The 24,487-nt window shown below is 54.0% G+C and overlaps 9 protein-coding genes across 9 annotated transcripts; 6 read left to right on the top strand and 3 right to left on the bottom strand.

Moving 5' to 3' along the window:
• Window positions 1-374: 374 nt before the first annotated feature.
• On the bottom strand, window positions 375-1,653 carry AB675_5365 (putative glycosidase C21B10.07; the record flags this gene model as incomplete). Its single annotated transcript, XM_018145571.1, has 4 exons — window positions 375-866; window positions 945-1,287; window positions 1,340-1,554; window positions 1,627-1,653. The coding sequence occupies 4 exons, from the start codon at window positions 1,651-1,653 to the stop codon at window positions 375-377; spliced, it is 1,077 nt and encodes a 358-aa protein (XP_018001877.1).
• Window positions 1,654-2,530: 877 nt separating this feature from the next.
• On the top strand, window positions 2,531-4,238 carry AB675_5364 (Sphingoid long chain base kinase 4; the record flags this gene model as incomplete). Its single annotated transcript, XM_018145570.1, has 2 exons — window positions 2,531-2,756; window positions 2,830-4,238. The coding sequence occupies 2 exons, from the start codon at window positions 2,531-2,533 to the stop codon at window positions 4,236-4,238; spliced, it is 1,635 nt and encodes a 544-aa protein (XP_018001810.1).
• Window positions 4,239-6,157: 1,919 nt separating this feature from the next.
• AB675_5362 (Lactose permease) lies at window positions 6,158-7,582 on the top strand (the record flags this gene model as incomplete). Its single annotated transcript, XM_018145569.1, has 3 exons — window positions 6,158-6,423; window positions 6,492-7,112; window positions 7,180-7,582. The coding sequence occupies 3 exons, from the start codon at window positions 6,158-6,160 to the stop codon at window positions 7,580-7,582; spliced, it is 1,290 nt and encodes a 429-aa protein (XP_018002054.1).
• A 1,132-nt stretch (window positions 7,583-8,714) lies between these two features.
• On the bottom strand, window positions 8,715-10,351 carry AB675_5361 (uncharacterized protein; the record flags this gene model as incomplete). Its single annotated transcript, XM_018145568.1, has 2 exons — window positions 8,715-9,680; window positions 9,719-10,351. The coding sequence occupies 2 exons, from the start codon at window positions 10,349-10,351 to the stop codon at window positions 8,715-8,717; spliced, it is 1,599 nt and encodes a 532-aa protein (XP_018002137.1).
• Window positions 10,352-11,441: 1,090 nt separating this feature from the next.
• AB675_5360 (Coatomer subunit beta) lies at window positions 11,442-14,358 on the bottom strand (the record flags this gene model as incomplete). Its single annotated transcript, XM_018145567.1, has 2 exons — window positions 11,442-11,581; window positions 11,631-14,358. 2 exons carry the CDS (start codon window positions 14,356-14,358, stop codon window positions 11,442-11,444), a joined length of 2,868 nt encoding a protein of 955 aa, XP_018001845.1.
• A 376-nt stretch (window positions 14,359-14,734) lies between these two features.
• On the top strand, window positions 14,735-15,407 carry AB675_5359 (uncharacterized protein; the record flags this gene model as incomplete). Its single annotated transcript, XM_018145565.1, has 5 exons — window positions 14,735-14,778; window positions 14,829-14,866; window positions 14,914-15,161; window positions 15,215-15,340; window positions 15,393-15,407. 5 exons carry the CDS (start codon window positions 14,735-14,737, stop codon window positions 15,405-15,407), a joined length of 471 nt encoding a protein of 156 aa, XP_018001976.1.
• A 735-nt stretch (window positions 15,408-16,142) lies between these two features.
• Window positions 16,143-17,212, top strand: AB675_5358 (Glucose-induced degradation-like protein; the record flags this gene model as incomplete). The annotated part of the gene is made up of 2 exons (XM_018145564.1): window positions 16,143-17,074; window positions 17,131-17,212. 2 exons carry the CDS (start codon window positions 16,143-16,145, stop codon window positions 17,210-17,212), a joined length of 1,014 nt encoding a protein of 337 aa, XP_018002083.1.
• A 2,701-nt stretch (window positions 17,213-19,913) lies between these two features.
• On the top strand, window positions 19,914-21,023 carry AB675_5356 (uncharacterized protein; the record flags this gene model as incomplete). The annotated part of the gene is made up of 1 exon (XM_018145563.1): window positions 19,914-21,023. The coding sequence occupies one exon, from the start codon at window positions 19,914-19,916 to the stop codon at window positions 21,021-21,023; it is 1,110 nt and encodes a 369-aa protein (XP_018002165.1).
• A 660-nt stretch (window positions 21,024-21,683) lies between these two features.
• Window positions 21,684-23,579, top strand: AB675_5355 (uncharacterized protein; the record flags this gene model as incomplete). The annotated part of the gene is made up of 1 exon (XM_018145562.1): window positions 21,684-23,579. One exon carries the CDS (start codon window positions 21,684-21,686, stop codon window positions 23,577-23,579), a length of 1,896 nt encoding a protein of 631 aa, XP_018001821.1.
• Between the last annotated feature and the right edge of the window lie 908 nt (window positions 23,580-24,487).

The raw sequence follows: 24,487 nt of genomic DNA, 5'->3' as shown, positions 1-24,487 counted from the left end.
AGCCGATCTGTAGATGGCGGTCAGGCCCCTCGACAGAAATCCCCTAGGCAGGCACACCAGCGCATAATCACGCTCGCAAGGCGTGTAGATGAGCAGTGGGCGAAGGCTGAGGCCGCCATTGATGAGAGAAAGCAGCTCGAATTGTCTGTGCTGCTTCGTGTGACGTTCCGACAGCAGTTTCTCTTCAAGTTATAGTCGTAGTCTCAGGCGGATGGTCCAAGCCTGGAAGGTCAACAATGATCGATTCTCGCTGCCTAAACTATGGATAGTCGCTTTTCGTCACCACAGCTATGAATAATTCTTTGTGTCGTCACAAGTCCTTCCGATGATTAGCGTCCAATGCTCAAAGGCGATGAAGAGGATCTCGGCCTCGACTATCGATAGGGCTGAAACACCCAGAAACCTCCAAACTCCCAGTACGCTTCGCTGTAGGCCGAGCCCGGTTGGCTACTGAGGTATTGTTGACATGATCCAGGACATTTGCTCTCATCGTCGAAAGCCTGCGCCAGTCCAGGCAGCTCCCCACAGAAGCCGATGTTGACAATGATCTTGCTACTCTTGAACTGGCTCATGTAATCACAGTCGGTGTAGGGGAAGTCGGCGAAGGCCTCGCCCCAGCTGGTCACATTTGGGCTCGTCATGCTGCCTTTGACTGCGTTGCTCAGGTCAGCGGGGACCGCATGGCGTTGAAACAGCCAGGCTCTGATGCCTTCGACACGCCACTCCACAGCTATTACACCGCCGCCACGCTTGTTGAAAGCTGCGCCATTCATCGGCTCTCGCTCGGTGACACGGCACCCACGCATGTCCTCTCTATCGCTGAAGACCGGGTCCGGGTCGCTTTCCGATGACGAGTAACACTTCCACTAGGTGCCTTCGCCATCGCAACAATTGTCGCTGACAGATCTGCCGGACTGCTTTCTCTTGACGTTCATTCTGCATACATCTGCCGAGCCCAGAATGGCTTGGTTGCCGCGAGGAGGTGTTCGCAGAGCCACTTGCCTACCAGCATTGTTCAGGTTGACGCCACCTATAACATCAATCTGACCTCTGTCTCCCAGATCGCGAGTGCTAATGCGAAGCGTAGACCATGTTGCGCAGCCGTACGGAGCGTGTCTGATATCGAAAACGAAAAGTCCTCGGTTGTGGACTGTTTTGGACTCAATGCGAGCAGAAGTTCGAACGTCTGGCATGGCAATGTCGTCTCGCATGTCGACGCGGAGGACTGCAGAGTTGACAGACGCATAGGTCAGATTGAGTCTCCTCGCATCTGCTTGATTGGCATAGCTGTAACATGATAGTCAGTAGAGCAAATCTGGCGTGGCGTTATCGAACTTACCGGGCGGAGCCTAGCGCAACATCATGGCCTTGATAGTAGTCGAAACCATCGAAGAAGTCCTCCCCGGCAAACCTTCCAGTGAGAATGTAATTCAAAGTGCTATAGTTTGGATACCAGTTTGCACCCCGGATTGCAAGGACGACGATGCCGCCGATGATAAGCAGAGTCAGGAGGACTCCGCCAACGGTGCCGACTATGCGACGCCATTCTCTCTTCTATAGGCTAGGGCGGCCTTTGTCGGTGTCGGTATCTTCATTTGAGAGTGGTGAAACCTTGATGGTCGATACTTCTGACAGTGGAATGCTAGCAGACATGTTGACAGGGATATGATGCTGTTGGACGCTAAGAAAATGTACGGCAAAGTGAGTGTGTGTGAAAGAGTGAGAAAGGAAAAGATCAAAGAGGACCAGCTTTGACCTGCAGACTGAGCGCTCCTGCTGCGCGTGTACATCAGTATGGAGGCAGGTACCTTCAACAACGTCGCGCCTGCCGTGTCTGTGTATGCGGTGGAAAGTCTCGTGGCGACAGTCGTCGATACCGAATTCAGGGTTGGGAGTAAGTCGATCAAGACATAATCGAGAGCTTGCTGTCGCGGGAGGAGTGTTCAGACGATTGAGTGAATCTGAACTACTAGTATCATTTCGGTCGCGAAGCATCACGGAAGCCTTGCAAATTCGACGTGTAGCTTCAGTGATAGCTCACCTTACAATCATTGTGGTCACGAAGTGCGAGTCTGATGGGTCGCCTGTCGATCTCACCGTGTATGCTTCAGCGTGTCCATGCGGCACAACCGCATGACCGATAGTCAGTGAGACGGGCACCAGGACAGTGAGACTGCGTGCCCAGAGGAAGATACTATGTCCTGAATGACTTGCGAAGTTGCGAGATAGGGATGTATGTCAAGTTAAGGTCAGAGGGTACCTCGAGGTACCTGATTAAGTACGCCGGTCTCGCGTAAGCCCCCACCGCCACCAAAAGGGACACCGAGTGTACAGTCACATCTCGGCAAACTCCAGGTTTCAGTTGGACCACATCTGTACAGGTTTTAAGGCCAACGCTCGCTTCTGTTGCTCTTCCAGTGTTTCTCGTCATTTGCTCATTGTCTCGGCCATGTCTCGTCTCCTCTCATTGTTCTCAATGCTTGTATTACTGCCATGTACAAGTAGATAGCGCAAGAGCCAGTCTCCGAATATGGCTTCTGCGGATCCCTTCTCCGATCACGCTGCTGTGGATGACCACGAACGTGTGGACAGACCGGCAGCGATACCGCACGACACCGAGCGAGAGCTGATCGCGTCGGCGACGCTCGCTCTAGGACGGAACGCGACGCTCACGTTGGGCACAGATTCCTTGATATTGCTCGACGAAGGGCTCTATGGGTCAAGCCGGACTCGATGTTGCGGGCTACTGAGTGAAGGTGCGTTTGTATAGCCCACCGAAGGGCAGGCGCGTTCCAGTCTACAAGCTGATCTGACATACGGTAACGACAGGCACAGCTCAGACGCGTTCGATACCCTACTACAACATCCTTTGGGCCGAAATCGCTCAGCTCAGTATCACGATTCACTACGCCAAAGCATCTAAATCCACTGTCAACGTCGCATACCTGCATTACACCTTCGAGTCTGCCTCTGATAGCGCCATCAAATGGGTCGAGCGACTCATGTCCCGCGCCTATCCCGGCACGACTCAGCGCCAGAAGAGAATAAAGCTGCTCATCAACCCATTTGGAGGAACAGGCAGAGCCGCAAAACTGTACACATCCCGCGTCGAGCCCATCCTGGCTGCTGCACGCTGCTCAGTTGATGTCGAGCGAACAGCCTATAGCGGACACGCAGTCGACATCGCGTCGAAACTCGACCTGGACACATACGATGTACTGGCATGCTGCTCTGGTGACGGACTGCCGCATGAATGCTTCAACGGTCTTGCCCAGCATACAGACCCGCATGCTCTTCAAAAGATAGCTGTGACGCAGCTCCCTTGTGGCTCCGGCAATGCTTTCTGCTGGAACTTTAATGGCACAGGCGATCCCGCGATTGCGGCACTTGCCGTGGTCAAAGGTCAGCGTGCACCGTTTGACCTTGCCAGCGTGACACAGGGCGACAAACGAACCTTGAGCTTCCTGAGCCAGAGCATCGGCATAGTAGCAGAAAGCGATCTGGGCACGGATAACATTCGTTGGATGGGTGAAGCGCGATTCACCTACGGCTTTCTTGTGCGTCTGCTGACAAAGAAGCGCTACCCTTGCGATATCGCCGTCAAGGAGGAAATCGTGGACAAAGCCGCTATCAAACATCACTTCGCGGAACAAGCGAGACACAAACTCGATACGGACTGGGAACAAACTCGCACGAAGGGCTTACCAGTCCTGAAGTACGGCACAATACAATCTCCTTTGCCCACACCCGAGCAAGGTTGGACGCCCTTGCAGACTTATCCTACGTTGGGAAACTTCTATTCCGGCAATATGTGTTGGATGGCTGGCGATGCGCCCTTCTTCCCAGCCTCTTTGCCGTCAGACGGCATGCTTGATCTTGTCACTATTGACGGCGGCATCAGCCGCACGAAGCAGATCAAAATGCTGTTGGCTGTGCCTAAGAACACGTTCTTCGATATGCCCGAGGTCAAGGTCAGGAAGATCAGCGCCGTTCGCGTGATTCCCAAGTACGGAAAGTTCGCGGAAGGTGCTCGACCAGGAAAAGATGGATCAGAGGAGGCCTATTTCAGCGTCTGTGGCGAGAAGTTCCCATTCGAACCATTTCAGATCGAGATACACCAAGGCATAGGTACAGTATTGGCCAAAAGACCAGGTCTCTACGAAGGACCTGGTCCGGCGGGATGGGAGCAATTGCTCAGAGATGATGTGGAGGGTGGGAGTGAGAGTGAGAGTGCTTGAATGCCACCGGCATGCACTGAACCTGGCGTAAATGGGACGAGGCAAATTGTGAGTCTCGCTCAGCGGCTCAACCCCTGTGATTTTGCAAGTCGCATATGATACCCCTAGCTGTTGATATTTTGGATAAATTCGAGATAAGACTTTTGGCATTCGGGTCCTCCGGCACCTTGGCAGTAGTGTCTGGCAGCAGGTGATCTATGAGGTGGAGGTACGAGGGATGTTGTGATCATCGGGGATCTTCCCACGTTCTCCCTTGCCAGCTAGGCGAACGGTCTGGACACAAGTAAGCGCCTCCATGTGGCCTCACCACTTTCTGCCGACCATCGTGTACACACACGCCGTCGATCTCACTCTTCGCGACCTGCGTCGGACGCATGACGAGAGGACTCTTGCAGTCACCCGATGGGCATGTGGACTGTCCTCGACGACCCTCATGCATGACACTACGGAGCGAAACGAAGGTCAAAGCCACGCATCTGCTCTCCGCGCAGGATACGACACCTGGAATGATAAGATCATGGGTTCTGGCGCAAACTCGCAAGCTCTACCTTGCTGGTAGGTACTCATTGCCCAACGGAAGCACCGTGGATCTATAGAGTGAGATTGCCGAGATGCATGGTCGAGAGCACTGTCCTCTCGAGCGGACTCTCGCTATGAGACTCTTGCTCCTGATAGACTTCCTCGCCTGCCATCATCACCGTCTTGACGTCGAGCTCTGCCTCTCCAAGTTTCCTACACTCTGCAATCGAGTGTTAAGCACCATCTCGCCTGGTGCTTACAGTTCCCGCCTGAGTCTTTCGCATCCAATTCGCCTAGGCACCTGATGGCCCAGCCACCCTACAAGGTACGTCGACATCCGGACTGCTGACCACGACACCCGACTCAAACAGTCGGCTGAATTGAGCTACAGAATCTCACATTGCAGTCTTGATACTGACTTCCCTATCTCGACGTCGTTGTCAATTGGGCATATTCGATTTCCGGCTAAATTCTCAATACCAAGGCGATTCATACATCTGCCGGGTCGTTGCCGAGACGGACGTTCAGAAAGTCGAGCTTCAATCCGGATAAGATTACCTTGGTGCCAAGACCTCTCCCGAATTCGAGATCGACATACGATTCGACGGAGACCAGTCGCCACCCCCGACATCTTCCCAAATGCGGGAAAATGCCTTTCACTGGGCCCCAAGCTTCAGATAATGTCCATGCACGCCGAGGCACGGTCACATGCAACCGAAGTCCTTCAAGACTTCGTAGACCCACCCGACCTCTCTGCAAACCCGCAGCGGGGACCCTGCCTTTTTTACTCAAAAGGTCTCGAACGTGGTTGCCGCCGGCGTTCTCAGAACGAGCTAAGATCACCGCTGCCAATGGGAGGCTGTGTCGAAGTATGCGATGGATTCGCTACCATTGCTGGGCTTCACGCCTTTCCGGCTGATATCAGAAACCTTGCACCACACAGCATGGCAAGCACGCGACAGAGGAGAGACTCTATATCATTACCTCGACTCCGTGTTTGATCAGTCCTCCCCTCATACTCTCTCATCGCTGTTGGCACTTCAGCGTTCCCCTCACATTGACACTCAGCAACCGCAGCCATGGTTCGCTTCAGACCTGTCGAGCAAATCAAGCCCGTGGTCCCGCCACGAGGCCATTTCTTCTTCGCCGGTCGCACATACAAGCGTGTCCAATGGTGGAAGAACGCTAGGATGAGGAGGCTTTACTTCTGGGTCGTCATCCTGGTCTTGACCAACACTGCCAATGGCTTCGACGGTACGCATCTTTAATGGGTATTTCGTTTTAGTTCGATTCTAAAAAAGATTACTAGGATCCATGATGAATGGGCTGCAGGCGCTCCCCTACTGGCAGGACTTCTTCGACTCTCCTCGCGGCAGCATGCTCGGCTTTTATAACGCTCCATGTCACTCGGTTCTCTGATTGGTCTTCCGTTCTGCCCACCTCTTGTGGATCGATTCGGCCGCAAGGTCGGTATTCTTGTCGGCAGTCTCTTCCTCCTCCTCGGCGTAGGTCTTCAAGCCGGTGCCAACGGCTTCGGCATGTTCGTCGGCGGTCGTTTCCTGCTTGGCTTCGGCATGTGCATCACCCTCTCATCTGCACCGCTCCTTATCGCCGAGATCTCCCACCCGCAGGATCGTGCTATCTTGTCCACCTACATGGGCTGCACGTATCATTCGGGAGCTTTCATCGCCGCATGGACTACTTATGGCACCCTCCAGATCCCCTCCAACCTAGCCTGGCGCCTCCCCTCAGCCTCCAATGCATCTGCACACTCATCATTCTCGCCTTCCTTTACTGGATCCCTGAGTCTCCACGTTGGCTCGTCGACAAGGACCGCAACGAGGAAGCACTCGAGATTCTTGCATACTACCACGCGGACGGGAATAAGGAAGACGAGTTCGTCCTTCTTGAGTACACCGAGATCCGCACTGCTCTGGCAATCGACAAGCAGAACAACCGCTCCTCTAAATGGGTTGACTTCCTCAAGACACCTGGCAACCGCAAGCGTATCGGTCTTGTCTCCGCCATCGGCTTGTTCTCCCAGTGGTCTGGAAACGGAATCATGTCGTACTACCTCACCTTCGTGCTCAAGGGCGTGGGCATCACTTCACCTCAAGAACAACTCGGTCTGAACGGTGGCATGAAGGCCGCGGCGCTGTTCGTCAACTTCTTCTTCGCGCTCTTTGTTGACCGGTTCGGTCGGCGGCCGATTTATATGATCTCAACCGTCGGCATGCTCTTTGCCTTCACCATCATTACGATCATCTCCGCCCGCTTCGCCATTTCGGAGAACAACAACCTAGGCAACGGCTTGATCACAATGATCTTCTCTACGACTTCTTCTACAACTTCAAGGTTTGTTTCCCATCCCTGATACCTCGTCCTCAAGCTAACGCTTTGTTTTCTAGTCCGGTCTAATGAGCACCTACACCACCGAAATAATGCCCTACGGCCTCCGCGCAAAGGGCTACGTCTGGCTCAACTTTACCGTCACCCTGGCTCTCTTCTTCAACCAGTACGCCAACGCCCCAGCCCTCGAAGCATTGGCATGGAAGTATTACATTTTCTACTGCGTCTTCCTCGTCGTCGAGGTCGTCGTCATCTACCTGTACTTCATCGAGACCCGCTACACCCCAATGGAGGAAATTGCCAAGTATTTCGACGGCGAGGCCGGCGGCGTGCATGAGATCGCTGCGATGACGAACGCGCAGCATGAGAAGGAGTTGGCGGAGGAGGGGAAGGCAGGTCAGGGAGAGTCGGTTGTTCAGGAAGTGGAGGTGGGGTCGCCGGCGACACCGACCACGACTGCTACCAGGACGGTGTAGGTCGTTGATGGGCTGGGGTTGTGGCTCGGAAGCGACTTACGAGTGGCAAGTATGGAGCGAGAGCAGCCTGTGCTGCCGTTCGCTAAGTGCCCACCCATCACATCGACCTCGTTGAGCGTATGTAGTCCTCCGAGGCTCATACATACATAGCGGATATAGCAATGTATTACTGCCTCGCTAAGTCTACGGCATTCAATCCATTCCTCTATACGGCGTCTGTCACTTCGTAAACCAGTAGCAGGAAGCTCCGAAGCTCTCGATCCACACGCCGCACGAACGACGGACTCAATTCAGACCGGTCGACAGGGATGTTCGCAGACCGGATGACAGCCTCTTGCGACTGCCTCACTGGACATCCTGCGCCGCAGGAGCGACCAGCTGACTGCACTCGCACTTTCCTCGCTAGACACCTCTCCAGTACTGCAGGAGCGATCGATTGACGACAATCGCACCTGACTCACAAGACCTTTCTGCGGTACAGCAGAACGTGCGCGCCGCTGCAGCATTGTCGCCGAGCTCGGCTGGTATAGCTCTTCGAGCTGCGCGACATTGTTTGCCGTGTGGAATAGCGTCTTACAGTAGTTGACATTTGTGAATGCCCGCCTTGTATGACGCCGGATGACGCCTCGCGACTCCCTCTCGCGACGGATAGAAGTCTCAAAAAGGAAGGTAGACTGCTTGTTTCAGAAACCGGATGACTAGATTTCGGTGGCAGGACTTATCTATCGCCGGATGGCACAGAGTGCTAGTCGAGACCGGATGACTGCCGTGGTATCTGCCTGTTCAGTGAGAGGCTGACAATGCTGTGGTAGCAGTGGCGATGACAAGAGTCTGTCTCCAGATCCGCACAACAACAGTGAATGCCTCTGACACGAGCCAGTGAAGTGATCGTTTCGGTTTGCGCCGGGTCTTCGACTCGTCGAAGTGATATAAATGATTGGTCTGCCCTTAACTTCATCCTTTGCTATTATTGCATCCAACCCGATGGTAGACTCTTCATCAGTGTCATGCCTTGGTAGTACCTAATGCTGCCTGATGGGATGAGTGGCTTTGTGATATGCTCGATATTTACCTGACTAAGTTTGAAATGATACCTATGAAGTGAGACTGGAAGTATGCTGTTCTACAACTCTCAAGCCAGCTGGTAACCCTCCTGTGCATACTCGAGAATAAATCTTGGACCACCTTGCACGTAAGCCTCCACGGGACGAGACGTGCCCGGCTGCACCCATTCCCAAGAGCAGCCACCGACGCCAGCACTTCCGCCATTGCCTGTTCCTTGGCCAGGTCCCTTCACAACGCCACTGGCACTACCAGCTGTGTCCGCTGCCGCCCCTGCGAATCTATCCTCGATCCATTTCAACCACCTAGTTTGCGCCGCGAACAGCACGTCCGAGTGGCCAGTGATATTGTACTCGACATACTCGATGTCTACGTCTAGAAATGCACCGCACGTCTCGTTGACCTGCTGTTGCGCGATCGTCGCGTTAGATAAGGGATCCCCCGTAGCCTGCAACACCAACAGTGGCCCCATGACCGGCAATCCCGCATTCTTGATCGATGCCGCGTACCGTAGGTACTCTGGCACAGCATACCAGCCATCTTGAAAGACATCCTGTATCGGCTCTCCGAGGAAGAGTAGTGTCTGATGCGTGGCAATGCAGCCACCTAGCTCGTATATGAGATTGTAATAGGCTAGGGCTTGGTCGTTGAGGAAGGTGCTGATGTTGAAGTTATCCCCGTTGGCGGCTCTCAAATCACCCGCTATGTTCACCGAGGTGTAGATGGACAGCGCATTGGGTATTTTGGCTTCTTCGCTCAGCGGCAATTGTAGATACGGTGGCTGCCAGGGTGAGACAGCGATCGTACCTAGATAGCCCTTGGATACCATTTGCAACTCTTGAGCCGACTGAGAGTCGTTCTGCGATTGCGCTGAGAGCAAAGCAAGATTACTCGCGGCGCCCCATGACGCCTTCGAACCTGTGCTGTGGCCCATCAAGACGAAGGAGCTGTTGCGTAGCTCACCGGGGAAGGCTGCCCTCGCTGCTGGGACCGCAAATAGCAGATCGTCGCCGTGTCCTGCGCCGGCGGTTAGACCCTGTTGGAGGATCTCTTGGCCTGAGTATGTATGCTGACGCCAAGGCCGGAGAAATCGGGCGCCACGACGACGTACCCCTGTAGGGCGAGTGTGAAGGGCGCCTGGAAGTCTTGGTGCAGTACGCGGGAGGAAGAAGGAGCGCAAGAGGCAGATTCGCCGGAGTAGCCGTGGGCCCAGACAACAATGGGCAAGGATTCCGGTTTGCTGGTGCTGGAGTTGGATGAGTAGGGAAAGGTGCGCGGCGTGAATGGCCAGAGAATGTAGGCGGAGGCTGGGACAATGGTGTCATTGGAGGTGCGCGTCATGTAGATGAAGCGGGAAAGCGCGACGCCTGGAGGGAGGGTGTAGAGGCTGGTGTTGGTGTAGGGCTCAACTCGCAGCAGTGATCCAGGAGCGCTGTTGGAAGAATTGGGTGCTGGGAGGGAGGTGTAGAAGGGGTCAGAGGAGACGGGGCCGCCGGCGCGGTTCGTTCGCTCGAAGTTGAGGGCCAGGGCAACTGCATCGGCGAGGTGGGCGGAGAGATTGGCAGAGGTGATCTGTTGAGTAGTCAGGTGGTAGGAGGAATTCCAGGTATCGTTTTGAGGTTCCGTTGGGAGGGATTGGGCTGATGTGAAAAAGCTGAGGCTGGTGAAGGCCAGGATGATGCTCAGGACGGCGACCGACCGTGGCATAGATGGGCACATCATCATAGCTGGCTTGAGCGATGCTGACCCACGAAGCCCGCCCTATCGTTGTGGGAAGGTGCAGGCAAGAGCATATGTATACCCTGAAGCGCATCGGCGGGCCGCGGAATCTGCAGGGCAAACATTTAGGCCTTCAGGGGCGTCACTCACATGCGTGGAGTGAGGCTATCAGGCACAAGCCTATAAGAGTCTCTTGAGGCTCTCGCGTGAGTCTTGGCAGGCGTCCACATGTAGAAAACTTGGTAAAGTCGTCGCATAGACTGACGATGTGCGCTAAGACATAGCACTAGTCGTCGTTTGATGCCGTCCTCGCCGATGGAAAGACATGCCAGATGGGACGACTGCTGCCACGTTGCCGCGTAAGTGACTCTTACTCGCCTGGGTACGCGGATGTGTTGGATGTGAAGATGGAAGCCGAGCCCAGCCTGGCTTTTGCTCCTCTTCGGGCCATTCTTGATTGTCGGCGATCGGCCGATCAGCGAGCCTTGTCTCTGGATCATTTTCCGCGTGCTTAGGGACTTGGTCTGCGGTACTAGCATTCGTTGCGTTGCAGGCCATTTTATATGGTCTGTTCCGACATATTTGGCTACCAGGCCTTGCCCCTGAACTGTGCTGATGGCGTTTGTGACCTCAGAGGTCTCTTCCCGTGGAACGCTGGCGGCGGCTATTGGCGAAGCTTGTAGGTTAGCAATGGCGAAGGCCCATTTGATGTTCAAGCTGGGGCTGGACGTCTTTCGCTAACGACGACATCACCAAGCCGTTGGTATTAGCATTAGGCAGATGGTATGCTTCACAATAGAGTGGCATGGAAATCGAACGCGTTCCGGGTTGATGGTAGAACATGGTGCAACTGCGTCAGGTAAGTAGACGAAGTCTGTGGGTGGAAGAAGTCTTCGCTCTTGCCGTGGTGGCCCTCGTTCATGCAAGAACCTCCCCTAATGCTCCAAGAAGGCGCATTCGAGAACGGAACAAACGCAAGAGGTAATTGCAGGAACCGTTGACAATACTGGCTCTTTAGCACGCAACTGGGTTAGACGACTCTGTCTACCTACCTCTACTTTTTGGCCGAGAAGTGCTTCTAATACGTGCCGGCCTTCAAGCCCTTCAGCGAGCCCAGACTCAACGCCAAGCCCTGTGACCTAGAACGTATCCTCACGAAGCCGACGATGGTGCCGTCTGCCGTCTTCTCGATGCTCAGGTTGGCCAAAGCATCCTCACCTGTGCAATTGTTAGCAGGGTCGGTGGGAGATATACGAGTGAGACTTACCAAACACACTCCGCGCATACAAATTCGCGCTCAAGAACTGGCAATCGCCCTTCAGTCCCGCATCCGGAGTCAGGCAAGTCATATTCGTGCTCTTCATCAGATGATCCAGAAACTCCCGCAGTGTCTTCTTCGTCGCCTTACTGCTGATATTCACCTTGTTCTCCCACTCGAACTCGGTCCACATTGTCCGGAAAGCAGATTCAGTGCACGTAGCTGGTTGGATGTAGTCCATAATGTCGGCGTGGACGTCGTTGAGAATGACCACTTTGGTGTCGTTACCGGCTGGCGAATCGTATATGACATTACCAAATATCACGCCGGTGTCGGTACTGGATACCTTGATCGTGGATTGAACATTCAGGAAGTCTTGTGGTCCTAGATTGTGGGTCGTCGGGCGCTCGACGACCTTTAGGTCGCCCAGAGTAGCGAATTCGACAGACAGATTCTGCAGCGTCTCTGTTGTCTGGTTGACAAGCAACACATCGAGAATAATATCGAATTGATGCACTTTGACGTATGCCTCAGCATAGACCGGATCCGAGAAGCCAGTAAGCTGCACGACCCTGTTCAGCTTCGAGGACAAGTCTTCGTATGCAGCATCGCCACCAGTGGCCTTCTCAAGATCAATTTCGACCTCGTCCATGCCGTCGCCAGCGCCCTTCTTGGTCAGCTGTCGTATCGAGAAGACGTCATCGACCTGCACAGCAGTCCTCGACTTCTCTACTGCTGCCTTTTCTGCCCGCTTCTTCTCCTCAACCTCTACCATAGCTCGGAAGGCTTTCCGTGTGTCGTCTAGGAACGACGTTTCGAGCTCTTTACGCTCTGAGAACTCAGCTAGTGATCGTATGCAGGACATAATCCTGTCAACCGAGTCTTCGTCGATCGGAGCCTTAACGAATTGTGACTGACCCACTCGAACGATCGAGATCATGATCAACATGGCTTCTGCTCGCAGGGCATTCGTACGCTCTTGCGACGAAGAGATCTCAGAATGCCTCATAACAAGCTTGGTGAGTGTAGAAGAAAGCACTGCAGCCAGGTAGTAGTCGCCGTCCAGGATCAGCTGCCGAAGCGGCGGTTTCGATGCGGCCTTGACAGCCTCTAACCTTGCATTGGCGGCCGAGTCGGTTGTGAGGGCGCTTTCGGTAGCGTATGTGCCATCTGCTAGCACTTTTCTGCTATTGGAAGATGTGTGTTTGGTGCCATTGGCTTGTTCAGGCGCGGCGTCGCCATCCGTAGCATGCTCCTCGAGCAGTCTTTGTTCGCTTGCCAGAATGGGAATCTCGCCAATGCTGGAGCGGATTCGTTTCCATGCTTCCCTGATATCTTCTTCGGTGAAAGAGTACTCGCCAACTACCCACAGAGATCCGCGGTAGACTTTACCTGCCCGGACCTCGCCAAGAGTAGACACCAGTCGCTCGACTATCGACGATCGCAGTTTGGGAAACTTCTCGACCACCTCCTTGACAAAAGAGATGACATCGATGGCTGCACTGTTGTTGAAGTCGACGATGAAGTCCATCAGCACATCGACCACGCTTGCCGCAACTTCTGAGAATTTGATGGCACAGTGGTGAATCGACTGAATCAACAATTGTCGATATTCGCTGTTCTTCTCGTATTGTTCGTTGACAGTCTTGCTCAATTCCTTCTTGAGCAGCATGACGATCTCCTCGACGTTTTTGCTTGATACCATTTCCAGTGCTATGCCAAGTGCCTTCTTCCGGACATCAAGATCTGGGCTAGACAAGACTCTTAGCACTTCCATCATCAGGTCATCTAGGACGCCTTCGTTTCTCCGGCGAAGCTGGTCGACCCGTTCAAGCACAATTAGCTTGACATTATTGTCAGCTTCCTTGATGCTCAGCTCGATCAGCTTGCCGGCTGCAGCCTTGACCGCGACCGGATTGCTCGTAAGAGATGTGAGCGAAGTGGCGGCCTCGTATGTAACGGTGCTTGTGTTGGCCTCGAGCAGGTCGAAGATCAGCCGTAGATACCTCGCTTTGTTTGCCTGGTTCTGAACGGCATCCTTGCGAATGAACTCTAGCTCAGCCAATTGTAACAGCTCTTCCGCGTTTGGCACACCATCAAGTACCCCAGTCAGATATTCCAGAGCCTTGTCGTGGCTGATGGTCATAAGCGCAGCGAAGGCATTGCGTTTACAGGTGGTGTCGGACTCGGCGGCCAGGAAGGTCTGCAACATATCAGGAGCGTCGGGTATGAGGTTCTGAGCATGCTGATAGACAGCGGCAAGTGCCCATACGGCATTCTTCCGGACGTAGGCGTGTCTGTGGTCGAGGCAGGTCTGCGCTGCGGAGAGGAGGGGCTCAATGAGTTCAGGCTCTCGCAATTTGGCGAGGAACCGCAGAGTGTTTCCTCGGACGAACTCGTTGGGATGCTGAAGGTCGTTTCGGATGCCGTTGCAGACCAAGATCATCTCCTGCTTCAACTTTCCGTTGGCGTCCAATTTGGGGCATATCTCATAGTAGAAGTACAATAGTTTCTTTAAAGGCTTGCTCTTGGACGGCATGACAAATCGAATGATGTGCATCAACAAGTTTGGCATAGGGTCGCCGTTGAGCATGATTATGAGGATCTTCTTCATCGTCTCGACCTTGGTCTCATCGGTACCCTTTTCGAGTTGGGTCTTGAGGTCCTGCTGCGACGGTGTGTCGGCAGCGTTGTCCATCTGGACCAGACTGTAGGCATTATCGAGAAACGCCGTCATGATGGCGGCTTTGTGGTGAACTCGGGAAGGTCAGAGAATAGGTCGTTGAGAAGGGCCGGATCAAGGAGGGCGGGCAGTCCAGATCAGCTGCTACGTGGCCTCAGGCTACAAACATTGCGGTTCGCAGAATCATAGGCTTTGATGCAGGACAGCGTGCATATGGGCGCTCCTGCCCTCTCACTCAACGACTCTCGTGTGATCGAAGGTAAAGATTGCTGGTTGTTGACAAGCTGAGCAGTCGCTATTAGTTGCGACGCGCACTTGTGGAACAGGGCTTGGCAAATCCCTCTCCGCTGCCCGCCAAAAAGCGGCGGAATCTTTTGAACGTCTGCGATTGCCCCAAGTCTGATACTTTGTACCGCACGCGGCTTTCAGGATGGCCATGGAAGGTAGCCACGAGCCGTTCTACGTCCGCTACTAGTCAGTCCGAGTGCCTTAGGTTCGATCATCAGCGCTAATGGCTATCGCAGTTCAGGACATTCGGGACGGTTTGGGCACGAATTTCTGGGTATGCAACGCAACATCAAGGGCGTGAATCGGGACTGATGTGGATAGAATTCGACTTCCGAGTAATTGGCGACGGCCGGAGTGCGACTGCGCGCTATGCGAACAATTCCAACTACAGAAATGACTCGCTCATCCGGAAAGAGATGTCGGTCTCTGCGCTCATGATACAAGAGATCAAGCGCATAATCAAAGACAGCGAGATCACGAAAGAAGACGACTCGAAGTGGCCACAGAAGAACAAGGATGGGCGGCAAGAGCTAGAGATCCGGATGGGCAGTGAACATATTCAATTCGAGGTCCGTACTTCATGCTCGTCGACTAGGACGGCCGGAATACTGACAGACGGCAGACGGCCAAGATTGGGTCACTTGTCGACGTTACGGACTCAGCAGATCCTGAAGGACTGCGAGTCTTTTACTATCTGGTCCAAGACCTAAAGGCACTTGTCTTCTCACTGATCTCGCTCCACTTCAAGGTAGGCTCGCGAAGCAGCAGAGCAGCTTCGACCATACTGATACAACGTATAGATCAAACCAATCTGAGCGTCAATGTCGTTCGACTCACGTTCAGATTCATCTCCATCAAACGTCGCCGAAAGGCACGTCATTGAGCACCGATGCGCTCGGGGTCTCCACGTCAAAGGAAGATGCACCCCGAGACGCTGTACGCAAGGGATTTCATGCAGGCTCACAAGACGCTTTCACGGACCCTCCACCGTGAAATCTGAGCATGTCTAGAGGAGTCACTGACTTTCAGACCTCATGCAGGATCTGGAAATCATTCTACTATCGTGAGGGCAAGTCTACCCCGCATTTTGGATTTGGGGGTGGTCGTGGGGATACAGCCCAAGCAGCCGGGCGTCGGGCTTAGGGGTGGTCTAGTGGTGGATAACGGGCATTCATAGGTCGTTCTCAGCCCGGACTAGAATGGCCATTGGGAAGTCGACCGGCGTGACTGAATCACTCCACCTTCGATCTTCCGTTCGAGTCCTCACCATCATCCACATCGTTTGCGCATTATATTGATAGACAATCGCATCGATTTGACTGTCGCCATTCACTTCTCTTCAATCGTACTAATACTTCACTCTGATCTGACTACTTCATCGCTTGTGCCGATGGTTGCGCAGTTCGATGCCCACGCATGAAAGCGACCGCTCACCCGACGTCAGTGCCAATGAAATAATCTCACCCACGATCGCGTGCCCCAACCTCAACACAGCGCTCACCGACGAGTATGTATCGACGACGGTAGACTGCGAGAGGAGCATCGGAGCCATGCCTCCCGCTAGTGACAACACGGCTGGTGGTATGTCTAGTGCGCAGGAAGATAGCATGTATACCACCGGTGGGGACGGAGAGTCGCACAAGGACAAAGTCGAGGGTCCGCCGAGCCCAGGCCCAGAGCCGGAGGACTCTGAGATGGCTGTTGACAAGAAAGACGTCGAAGAGCGATTCGAAGCTCAGGTGCAGATCCCAAGCACTGAAGCCGCTCAGACCACATCCAACAATGAGCCGCCTCGGGCGCCATCGCCAGAAGCTACACAACTGCCTTCACCGCAACTTACCGAAGAAGCGAGTAGTCCTCCACTTCAGCAGCGAACACGATTCCAATCCACCGACCATACCATCGACTGGACCAGCAAGACCAAGCCATGGACCTTCAGCAGGAAATTACCCTCGTCTGCCGTGCCTTCGTCCCTCTTCCAACCATACTCCAAGTATACTGGCACCCAGCAATCAGACCGGCAGATCTACAAGGTCGCCGTAACGATTTTATCTGTCGACATGGACCAATGTACCCTGTCGGGCTATCTCGAGATCTGCGGACTGACGCCTGACCACCCGGAACTGACCACGTTCTTTACTGGAGAAATCATCGGTGGACCAAACCAGAAGTACTCATTCCGGACCAAGAACCCAGCATGGGGCGCCAGCAATAAGACTGACTTGACGCACTGGGCGCGTTTTCCATCATGGCGACCACTGTCCGGCCACGCAAAGAACGACATCGAGTTCGTCCACCCTATGAGCGGAGGCGACTGGTGGCAGGAAGAGCACATATACATGCGCTGGAAGGAGCATTTCCTTGTGCCCGACCATAAACTTAAGAGCATCCAAGGCGCTAGCTTCGAGGGATTCTACTACATCTGCATGAACCAGATCAAGGGAGAAATTAGTGGTGTCTACTTCCACTCTAAGAGCGAAAAGTGAGTTGAGCCTGCCGCGAGACGTATCATCCAAGCTGACTAACTCGCTGTGGCAGGTATCAGCAACTGTTCCTCAAGCACGAGGGTGGCTTTCCAGCTTGGGGCAGAGGCGTTCGCCCAGCTATGGACTTCAGGTGACGTGATCCGATCGCAGGCTGGTGGTCTTGAATTCCAGGTCCTCGAACAGCCCAGGAGTAGGAGCAAGGGCCTTTCTGTATCTGAGGGGCGATGCTCTTTGATACTGGTATGCCACGGGTCCAATGGTATAGGCGTGGCGTTGCCGATTTGGCAGGAACGAATGTGTATATGGAAGCGCTTGACGGCACACACTACAAAGTGAGGTAGCTACATATGGACTTGGTCGTTCCTTCGTTCGCATTGAGCGGCAGTTTTTTAATTGTCTTTGAGGCTCTGACAATCTAGAGAACAACCACTTCACATCTTCATATCGTTCACGTACATCCCCAGTGCCCTGACTCGTGGACATACCTTCATTACAAGTGTGGCGACAACAGATCGACAGCACGTGCTACTGTATGCATGTCTTAACATCACCATCTCTACTCCGAGGTTCCGACATCACGCTTACATTATCACTCCTCCCAGGCCCAGGATCTGGACCTCTCAATCGTTGGACGTGGCCCGTGACATCCCTGCTTGAGTTGCGCTGCTCCACCACCTCAGAAAATACTCTCATCGATTCCCTCGCTTGCATATCAAACTACGAGGAAGTGCACGTCTGCGCCTCCCCCTCACTCGTTGCGCAAGCCTAACATACGCACTATCTGTCGCCGGCGAGCACATTGAGACATCAATCAGTCCCAACTAGTAATAACATTGGGCTCTCCTACACCAGAGCATTCTGGACAGTGCTCCGAATCGCGAGATCGCAATCTGGAAGCATTGCATCATTCGCTTGGAACGCCTCCCACCGACCAGTTCCCGCATATTCGAAGAGGCGTCAGTGCTGAGGACAATGCCTTGAGTGCACCATGGTCCGTGCATTCCACTCCTATATCATAATGCCTTCGGTAGTACTGACCACTGTCTTCAGGGTTGCTGCAGCTCCCGCCCGGCGGGCGATAATGTCCCTCCAAATGTCGCCCAACCCTCACCTCGCCGATCCACCACACGTTCGACCACACAACAACATCCATCACCCTCGGAAACAGCGATAAACCCGACTGCTTCGCGCACTTCGGCACAACGCCGCAGACAGAGCACACTGGATCCACCAGCATCGATACGACGGTCACTAGATAACGACTCACAGAACACGACCTCTCGCCAAGTGTCGCTGGCCGAGCATTACAACCTACCACTGCAGACTCCTAAAGCGTGGGCAAGCAAGTCACGCAAATGGAGCCCAAGCTCCTTACGGAGGGAACGATACGAGTACTTCGAGACGCGCGTCACCGGCCGCCGCGAGATCTGGGATGCTCTACGGCAAGTGGCTGAATGCATTCGAGAGAATGATCTAGTCACAGCGCAAGGGATCCTTGATGCCGTAGGCATTACACTCCCCACCGGACGCCTCGAAGAAGGCGGTTACGATGAAAATGGCAACCTCTACCGTATTCCAGCGGCTGTGCTCTCGGACCCGACTAACATTCAGCCGGACGACGAGGAGGGCGAAGGCGACGGAGCCGAAACAGAAACCATGATCGGAGCCGCGACTGCCGACATGAAAGAAGCCACATTGGCCGAGGGCAAAGATGGCCACGATAGCGACGTCGACGACGATGTCATATCTGCGACTCCGACAAGGGTTGAGAAGGGCAAAGCACCCGTTGAGAAGGACGCCATCAAGATCAAATGTCGCCTGTCTGATCGTGGCGGGCCTGATGTGGTCGTTGCGTTGGGCAAGAGCCAGAATGTCGGTGTGCTAGTGCGACTGATTCAGGACGAAGCGGAGGTGAGCAAACTTGGTTCTGACTGCTAGGACTGTACTAACAAGCCTGTACAGATACCATCAGAAGCACGCCTGCGCATCGCATACCTCGGCCGCATGCTCGACGAGAAAAAGACCCTCCAGGACCAAGGATGGAAGGAGGGGCAAGTTCTCCAGGTTCTCGTTGTGGGCGTGTTCTAAGGCATGTGTTGTCCTTCGGATCTTACTTTCTTCGTGCCAAAGCATGTGAGCGTTCACGTTATCATCGATCTTTGCGAGTGGTGTTGGAGGATGGGGCTTTGAGTGCCACTACAGCGGCCACGGCGACAGTGCCTTCTCCGTGGAGGACTAGATTTTTACGACAACTCAGAACGGACCAGGATATAACAGAACAGGACAGCGAACGGGGTGCATCTTTCTATCGTTGTAGGGAGTTGAGTGGCCGGAGTGAATGATCGAATGTGCATAGTCGTCTGCAGGGGCGGGTACAGTATACCAGGTAGGTAGGTAATCTGGGACGAACGCCGCTTCTCAAATTCGCAACGAATTTTCCCCTCAGAGTACTGTATTTACTGCTACAAACGAATGTCGTGACTGGTCAGGTTGACTCAAGCGTGCGCCTCTGCCCGCTCGTTTCATTGAGGTAGTCACAAAGGAAGGCAAGCTCGCCTCTGACTCATCGAAGCGCCAAACAGAAATCAGGTACCTATATTGCTCTATCCTGCCCCATATCCGAGCTGAGCTCCAGAGTCACGCTAAGTCTCCTCATGCGAGTAACTTGCGTCAGACCTGAAGTCACCGCCAGATACAACTCAGGACTGATGGAAGAACCAAGCCAAGCCTATATCAACGAGGCTGCCACGTCAAGAACTCGACACTCGACACCTTAGCTAGGTCGCTCTTGCGCGACATATTTTGCTTTCTTCCGAATTCGTTGCGGCAGGCACCATGGCAAGCCAACAGAAAGTCTTCAATCCTACGCTGGCGGACGAGTTGATCGTCATCAACTCTGTGCATGGTAATATCGCAATTCCGACATATTCGGACGATGATCACACAACTGTTGAAGTGCGCCTCCCGCAAGACGACCATACTTATCACGTCCGCTTCGCATCCGCGTACCCGTCAGAATGCCCCATCATCACTGGAGTCGACCCTTTGCATCTCAGTACCAGAGACGATGTCGCCAGCGAGCTCTGCTATTTCCGTGCTTGCCTGATCGTACACCATTCTCCAGACGAAGGCAACTTCTACGAAACGATTGCAGCATTCGACTCGATTCGACAGCTCTACCGGCAGTTGAGCGGCGACCAAGCTAGCACATTGTGCCAAAGAGAAGATCCTCTGGTCCAGTCACTGCAAGAGCAGCTCTCTGCACTAGCGGATGCCGTTCAGACCGCGATGCCCGAGAACAAGAACACACTCATCGGGCAGACCCTACAGATCAGCGAGTGCTCTGTCTGCCTCGAGCCTCTCTTCACACGCTTCGCAGCGGTTCTACCACACTGCTCGCACGCTTTCTGCTCGGCGTGCCTGCAGACCGGGATCAAAACAATGCTAGAAACACGATCGATGTACAACTGTTGCGGCAAGGTCGTTCCCGCAAAGATCGTTGAACGGTTTGGAAACCTCGACCCTCCTCTGATGACATACTACATCGATCTGATAAACGAAAAGTCCGGCAAGAACCCCGTTTTCTGTCATGACCGATACTGCTCCACCTACATACCCAGCACATGCATCACCGACAAGGGAGCATTGTGCCCAACATGTGGCCTCCTCACCTGCCCTTCATGCAGAAAGACGATGCATGAGGGAGTATGTGTTCAAGATATGAAGAGATTGTTGAACATGGCGAAGCGTCAAGGGTGGAAGGCCTGCCCTGGCTGCAAGCAATGGGTGGAACGATCGGCCGGTTGCAAGAGCATGACTTGTGCTTGCGGTCAGGTCTTCTGCTACAATTGCGGTAAGGCTGCGCCCAAAGGAACTCGCCACGTAGCGGGAGACTGCTGCTTGAATGGAGAGCTCTTCGACACCATGAGACCACAACCGCGATAAGCACCTTACCAGATCATCAGCTATTTCGCGTTCAAAGAGCTGTCATCCACTTCGGTTGAGCCTTGCTAGACGCTGAGCCGCTGTCTCGAACGAGGCACACAAGTCTGGAACGAGCATCCCTGTGACTAGGATCAGGAAGACTTGCACGGCCGCTGTCCCACTTCAGGAGCAGCACACCGATGCCAATGAGACTGGAAAGTCAGACGGCCTCATTTCGCAAGTTCATCGAATCCCCACACACAGTTCCGATACAATCATCTGAAGATTCTGCCCATCGCACCACTACAATCATCGAGTCGCTCTGAGTTGTTGGGACAATCGCAGTTGTCACGTCCAACTCAGCTGCGGCTGTGTTTACATGACATACAAGGAAGGATGTTTATTTGGACACTCACGATCCTGATACGTGCTACCAAGCACATCCGACACCGACAGAGTGGGTTGACTTTCGAAAGGACCAAGGCTTGGATGCGATAAGCCACACACAATCAGACATCCGGCCAGCGTGTCAATTTCATTTCGCATTCATGCGATGGTGCGGTGCTCATGTTCCTGCATGCATCTGTCCCGTGTTCGGCTCGACGTCGCCTTTGACGAGCCATTGATCACCATCATTCCCTCAACAACGACTGTCGCGACCCAAAAATCAGCATCGGCAACATGTCAAGACCGACGATGTCCACAAATGCCGCGGAACAGTCATGCGCGCCACTGTCATCAAGGTACTCTCCGACCGTATCACCACTACCGCCCGCCGAGCTTTCTTTCTCATCACCAAACTTGCACCTCCAAGGATCAATATGTTCGCGCACCGCCAACACGCACATGTGCACACACCTTTCGAAATTGAATCCTACCGACACCAGCCACCTTGGTAGTCTTCGCCCGTTGAGATCTGTCGAGGAGATGGCTCACCCTCATAAGCGTTTGCGAACCGGCATAGACCAATCTACACCAGTACTTCAATTTACCGATCCGCGTTCGCCGGCACGGCCATCAGCGGCTGGAATCGTCTCAGATAGTCAACCAAGCGATTCACATGCAGAAGAGCGTCGGAAGAGGACTGAACCCGTTCCTGTAACACAGCCCATCGCAGGGTCTCAGCTGAAGCGTAGCAATGGGTTTCGCAAGCCTTCGCCTCAATTAAGGATCGCGAATCCTGATCCAGAGACGCCTCCTGAAACGCCTGTCCTGGCACCGCGGCGGCCTTTCTCGTTCGTCCCCAGTATAAGTATCGGGCCTCCATCGCCGCCGCCATCACCAACAAAGCCATCATTTGCAAGGCAGCGGCTGTCCCTGAATTCGAGCCCGAAGCTGCTTATCCCAAATATCAGGACGAGCCCACGGCATTCTCTGGAGCGCCAGTCTACAATCGAGTTCCTGCGTCGCGACCCCGGCCCTAGCATGATCTACGGTATCGATAAGCTAGAGCACACGGAGAGATACAAAGCCCTGATCAACATCGCACTTGACGGCCGGATCGAGTATGACGTCTTTGAGGAAGAAGTTGATGCTCTTATATATAAGGACATTCCGAAAACCGATGGCGGGTTTGCGGCACAGACAACAAGTCCAGAAGAGCGGAGTAGACTCGATCGCTATTCGGATACAGACCGCGTCCGCTTCCAAGCTGGGTGGCAGGAGTGGAAGCGACAGAAACAGATCTTGGCGGATCGGCAGGCCTTGGACCTGGAGCGGTACGGGAGTGAGCGGGAGCGAGAGCTCATCCAGAAAGGGGAAAAGGAGGCCAAGAAAGCTGAGACTCGGACCAACAACACCATTGCGCTGAATCGATGTCGTAAATGGATAGGTCTCAAGCCGAGAGACTATAAGGGCAAGGCGCCTGTGCGCGATTCGTCTCCTCCGTCGACTCTGGAACCACCAGTGGACGACTCAATATCTGAGGCGCCCATCACGGACAGCACTGCGACGCCGGAAGACAACAACGCCGCAACACCAGGAGAGAATGTCCCCACAAAGCCAGACGAGAACGAGACGGCGACGCTAGAAGAGAGTAAAAGCGCGATCATACCAGATGAAGTCTTGCGACTGGCAATGGTGAATACCGCTTGCCCGGACCTTGTGGTGGTGAAGGGGCACAGGTCTTCATCAGCGACATTTGATATTGCAAGCGATGTTGACGAGCGACACTCATCAGCCGCGGCGAGGAGGGAAGTATCTGCTCCTGCTGAGTTGGCAATTCGGAATTCTGGACATATTTTTACTGGGTGCCAAAACCTCCAGCCAACCTCGGATGCCGAACACACCGTCTTCAGCGATGGCAGCGCTGTACCTACCTCAGCTACACCGCATTGCCGTCCTCGCATTGGTGCGCATGGTCTCGCAGAGGGCGGGAGCGGAGGATCCGGAAACGAGGGCACGTGGGTGAACGTGGGCGAAGTCGACGCTGTGTCAGTGTTCGCGTCGTCTGAGGAGGAGGAGGCAGCAGGTGATCAGAACCGGCCCTCGCTCACGCAGGCCAAGAAACGCCCGAGTTGGATTAGGAGGAAGTGGCAGGCTTACCGTGATCGAAGGGAGAAGAGAAGATCGAGTTGAGGGTGACGCGAAAGACGAGCCAGTGTAGCCTCGGTGGATCGAGCGTTCACTGGTAGCTGTGGCATATATCTGGGAAAGGGGCCACGCACGAGATTTAATCCCAATGAACAGACGCAGAGCTGTTGAGAAGATCGCTCATATTGACGCGGTGTGCTCTCGATTGCCTGGAAACTGTGGTGGCCTGGAATGCCAAACAGGAACATAAGCATAATGATAATGATGACCATAGTTGAAATGGTAGATTGAACCATGTTGTCCAAGGGAAGTCATCAGTCCAGTCGTCGACACAGAAGTCGTAAGCAAGTATATTTATGTCGGTACGCCATTCTTGGACCTCTCACTACATGGGACCACGCGGCAGCAGCACGTTGTTGCTGCTGCCTGCAATACGCCGTTGGAGGTCTCCAAAGTGTATGCTGTCGTAAGGTGCACTGTTCACCATGTGCCGCCAGTAAAAGATGGGCGGACGAGGGCAGCTAGTCAACCGGTCTCCTGTGCTTCCATGTCATCCGGTCTCGGCTAGACTCTGTCATCAACCGCCTTGAGATGATACGCGCTTGTCGTACATCGAACTTCCCCTCATTTCCACCTTTCCATCACGCCCTTGCCCCCCAAGCTGCACGTCATGTCCGAGGCAGCGCTTTTGGTATGATGCTGAATACTGCGTCGTAGGTAAGTGACCTTCAGAGTACAAGACCGCTGGGGTCCACATTGACCGCGTTGATACTGGCGTTGCACCTGCTAAATCATCGGTACGAGTCATGGCAAAGCCAACAGTATGCTGGCCACGTGAGAGCAGCTGACGCAGCTCAATGTCCGGAAGTTGGTAGTCCGCTAATAGGTAGGTCCTGCTCGCTCGCTCGCTCGAATCCAGCGCCGAATGCCGATTCGAACAACAGACCAACCTG

Source organism: Cyphellophora attinorum (assembly GCF_001299255.1).
Source record: "Cyphellophora attinorum strain CBS 131958 chromosome Unknown Contig8, whole genome shotgun sequence".
Lineage (NCBI taxonomy): Eukaryota > Fungi > Ascomycota > Eurotiomycetes > Chaetothyriales > Cyphellophoraceae > Cyphellophora > Cyphellophora attinorum.
Note: the sequence above shows the minus strand (reverse complement) of the source record. Positions and strands in the feature narration are given on the sequence as shown.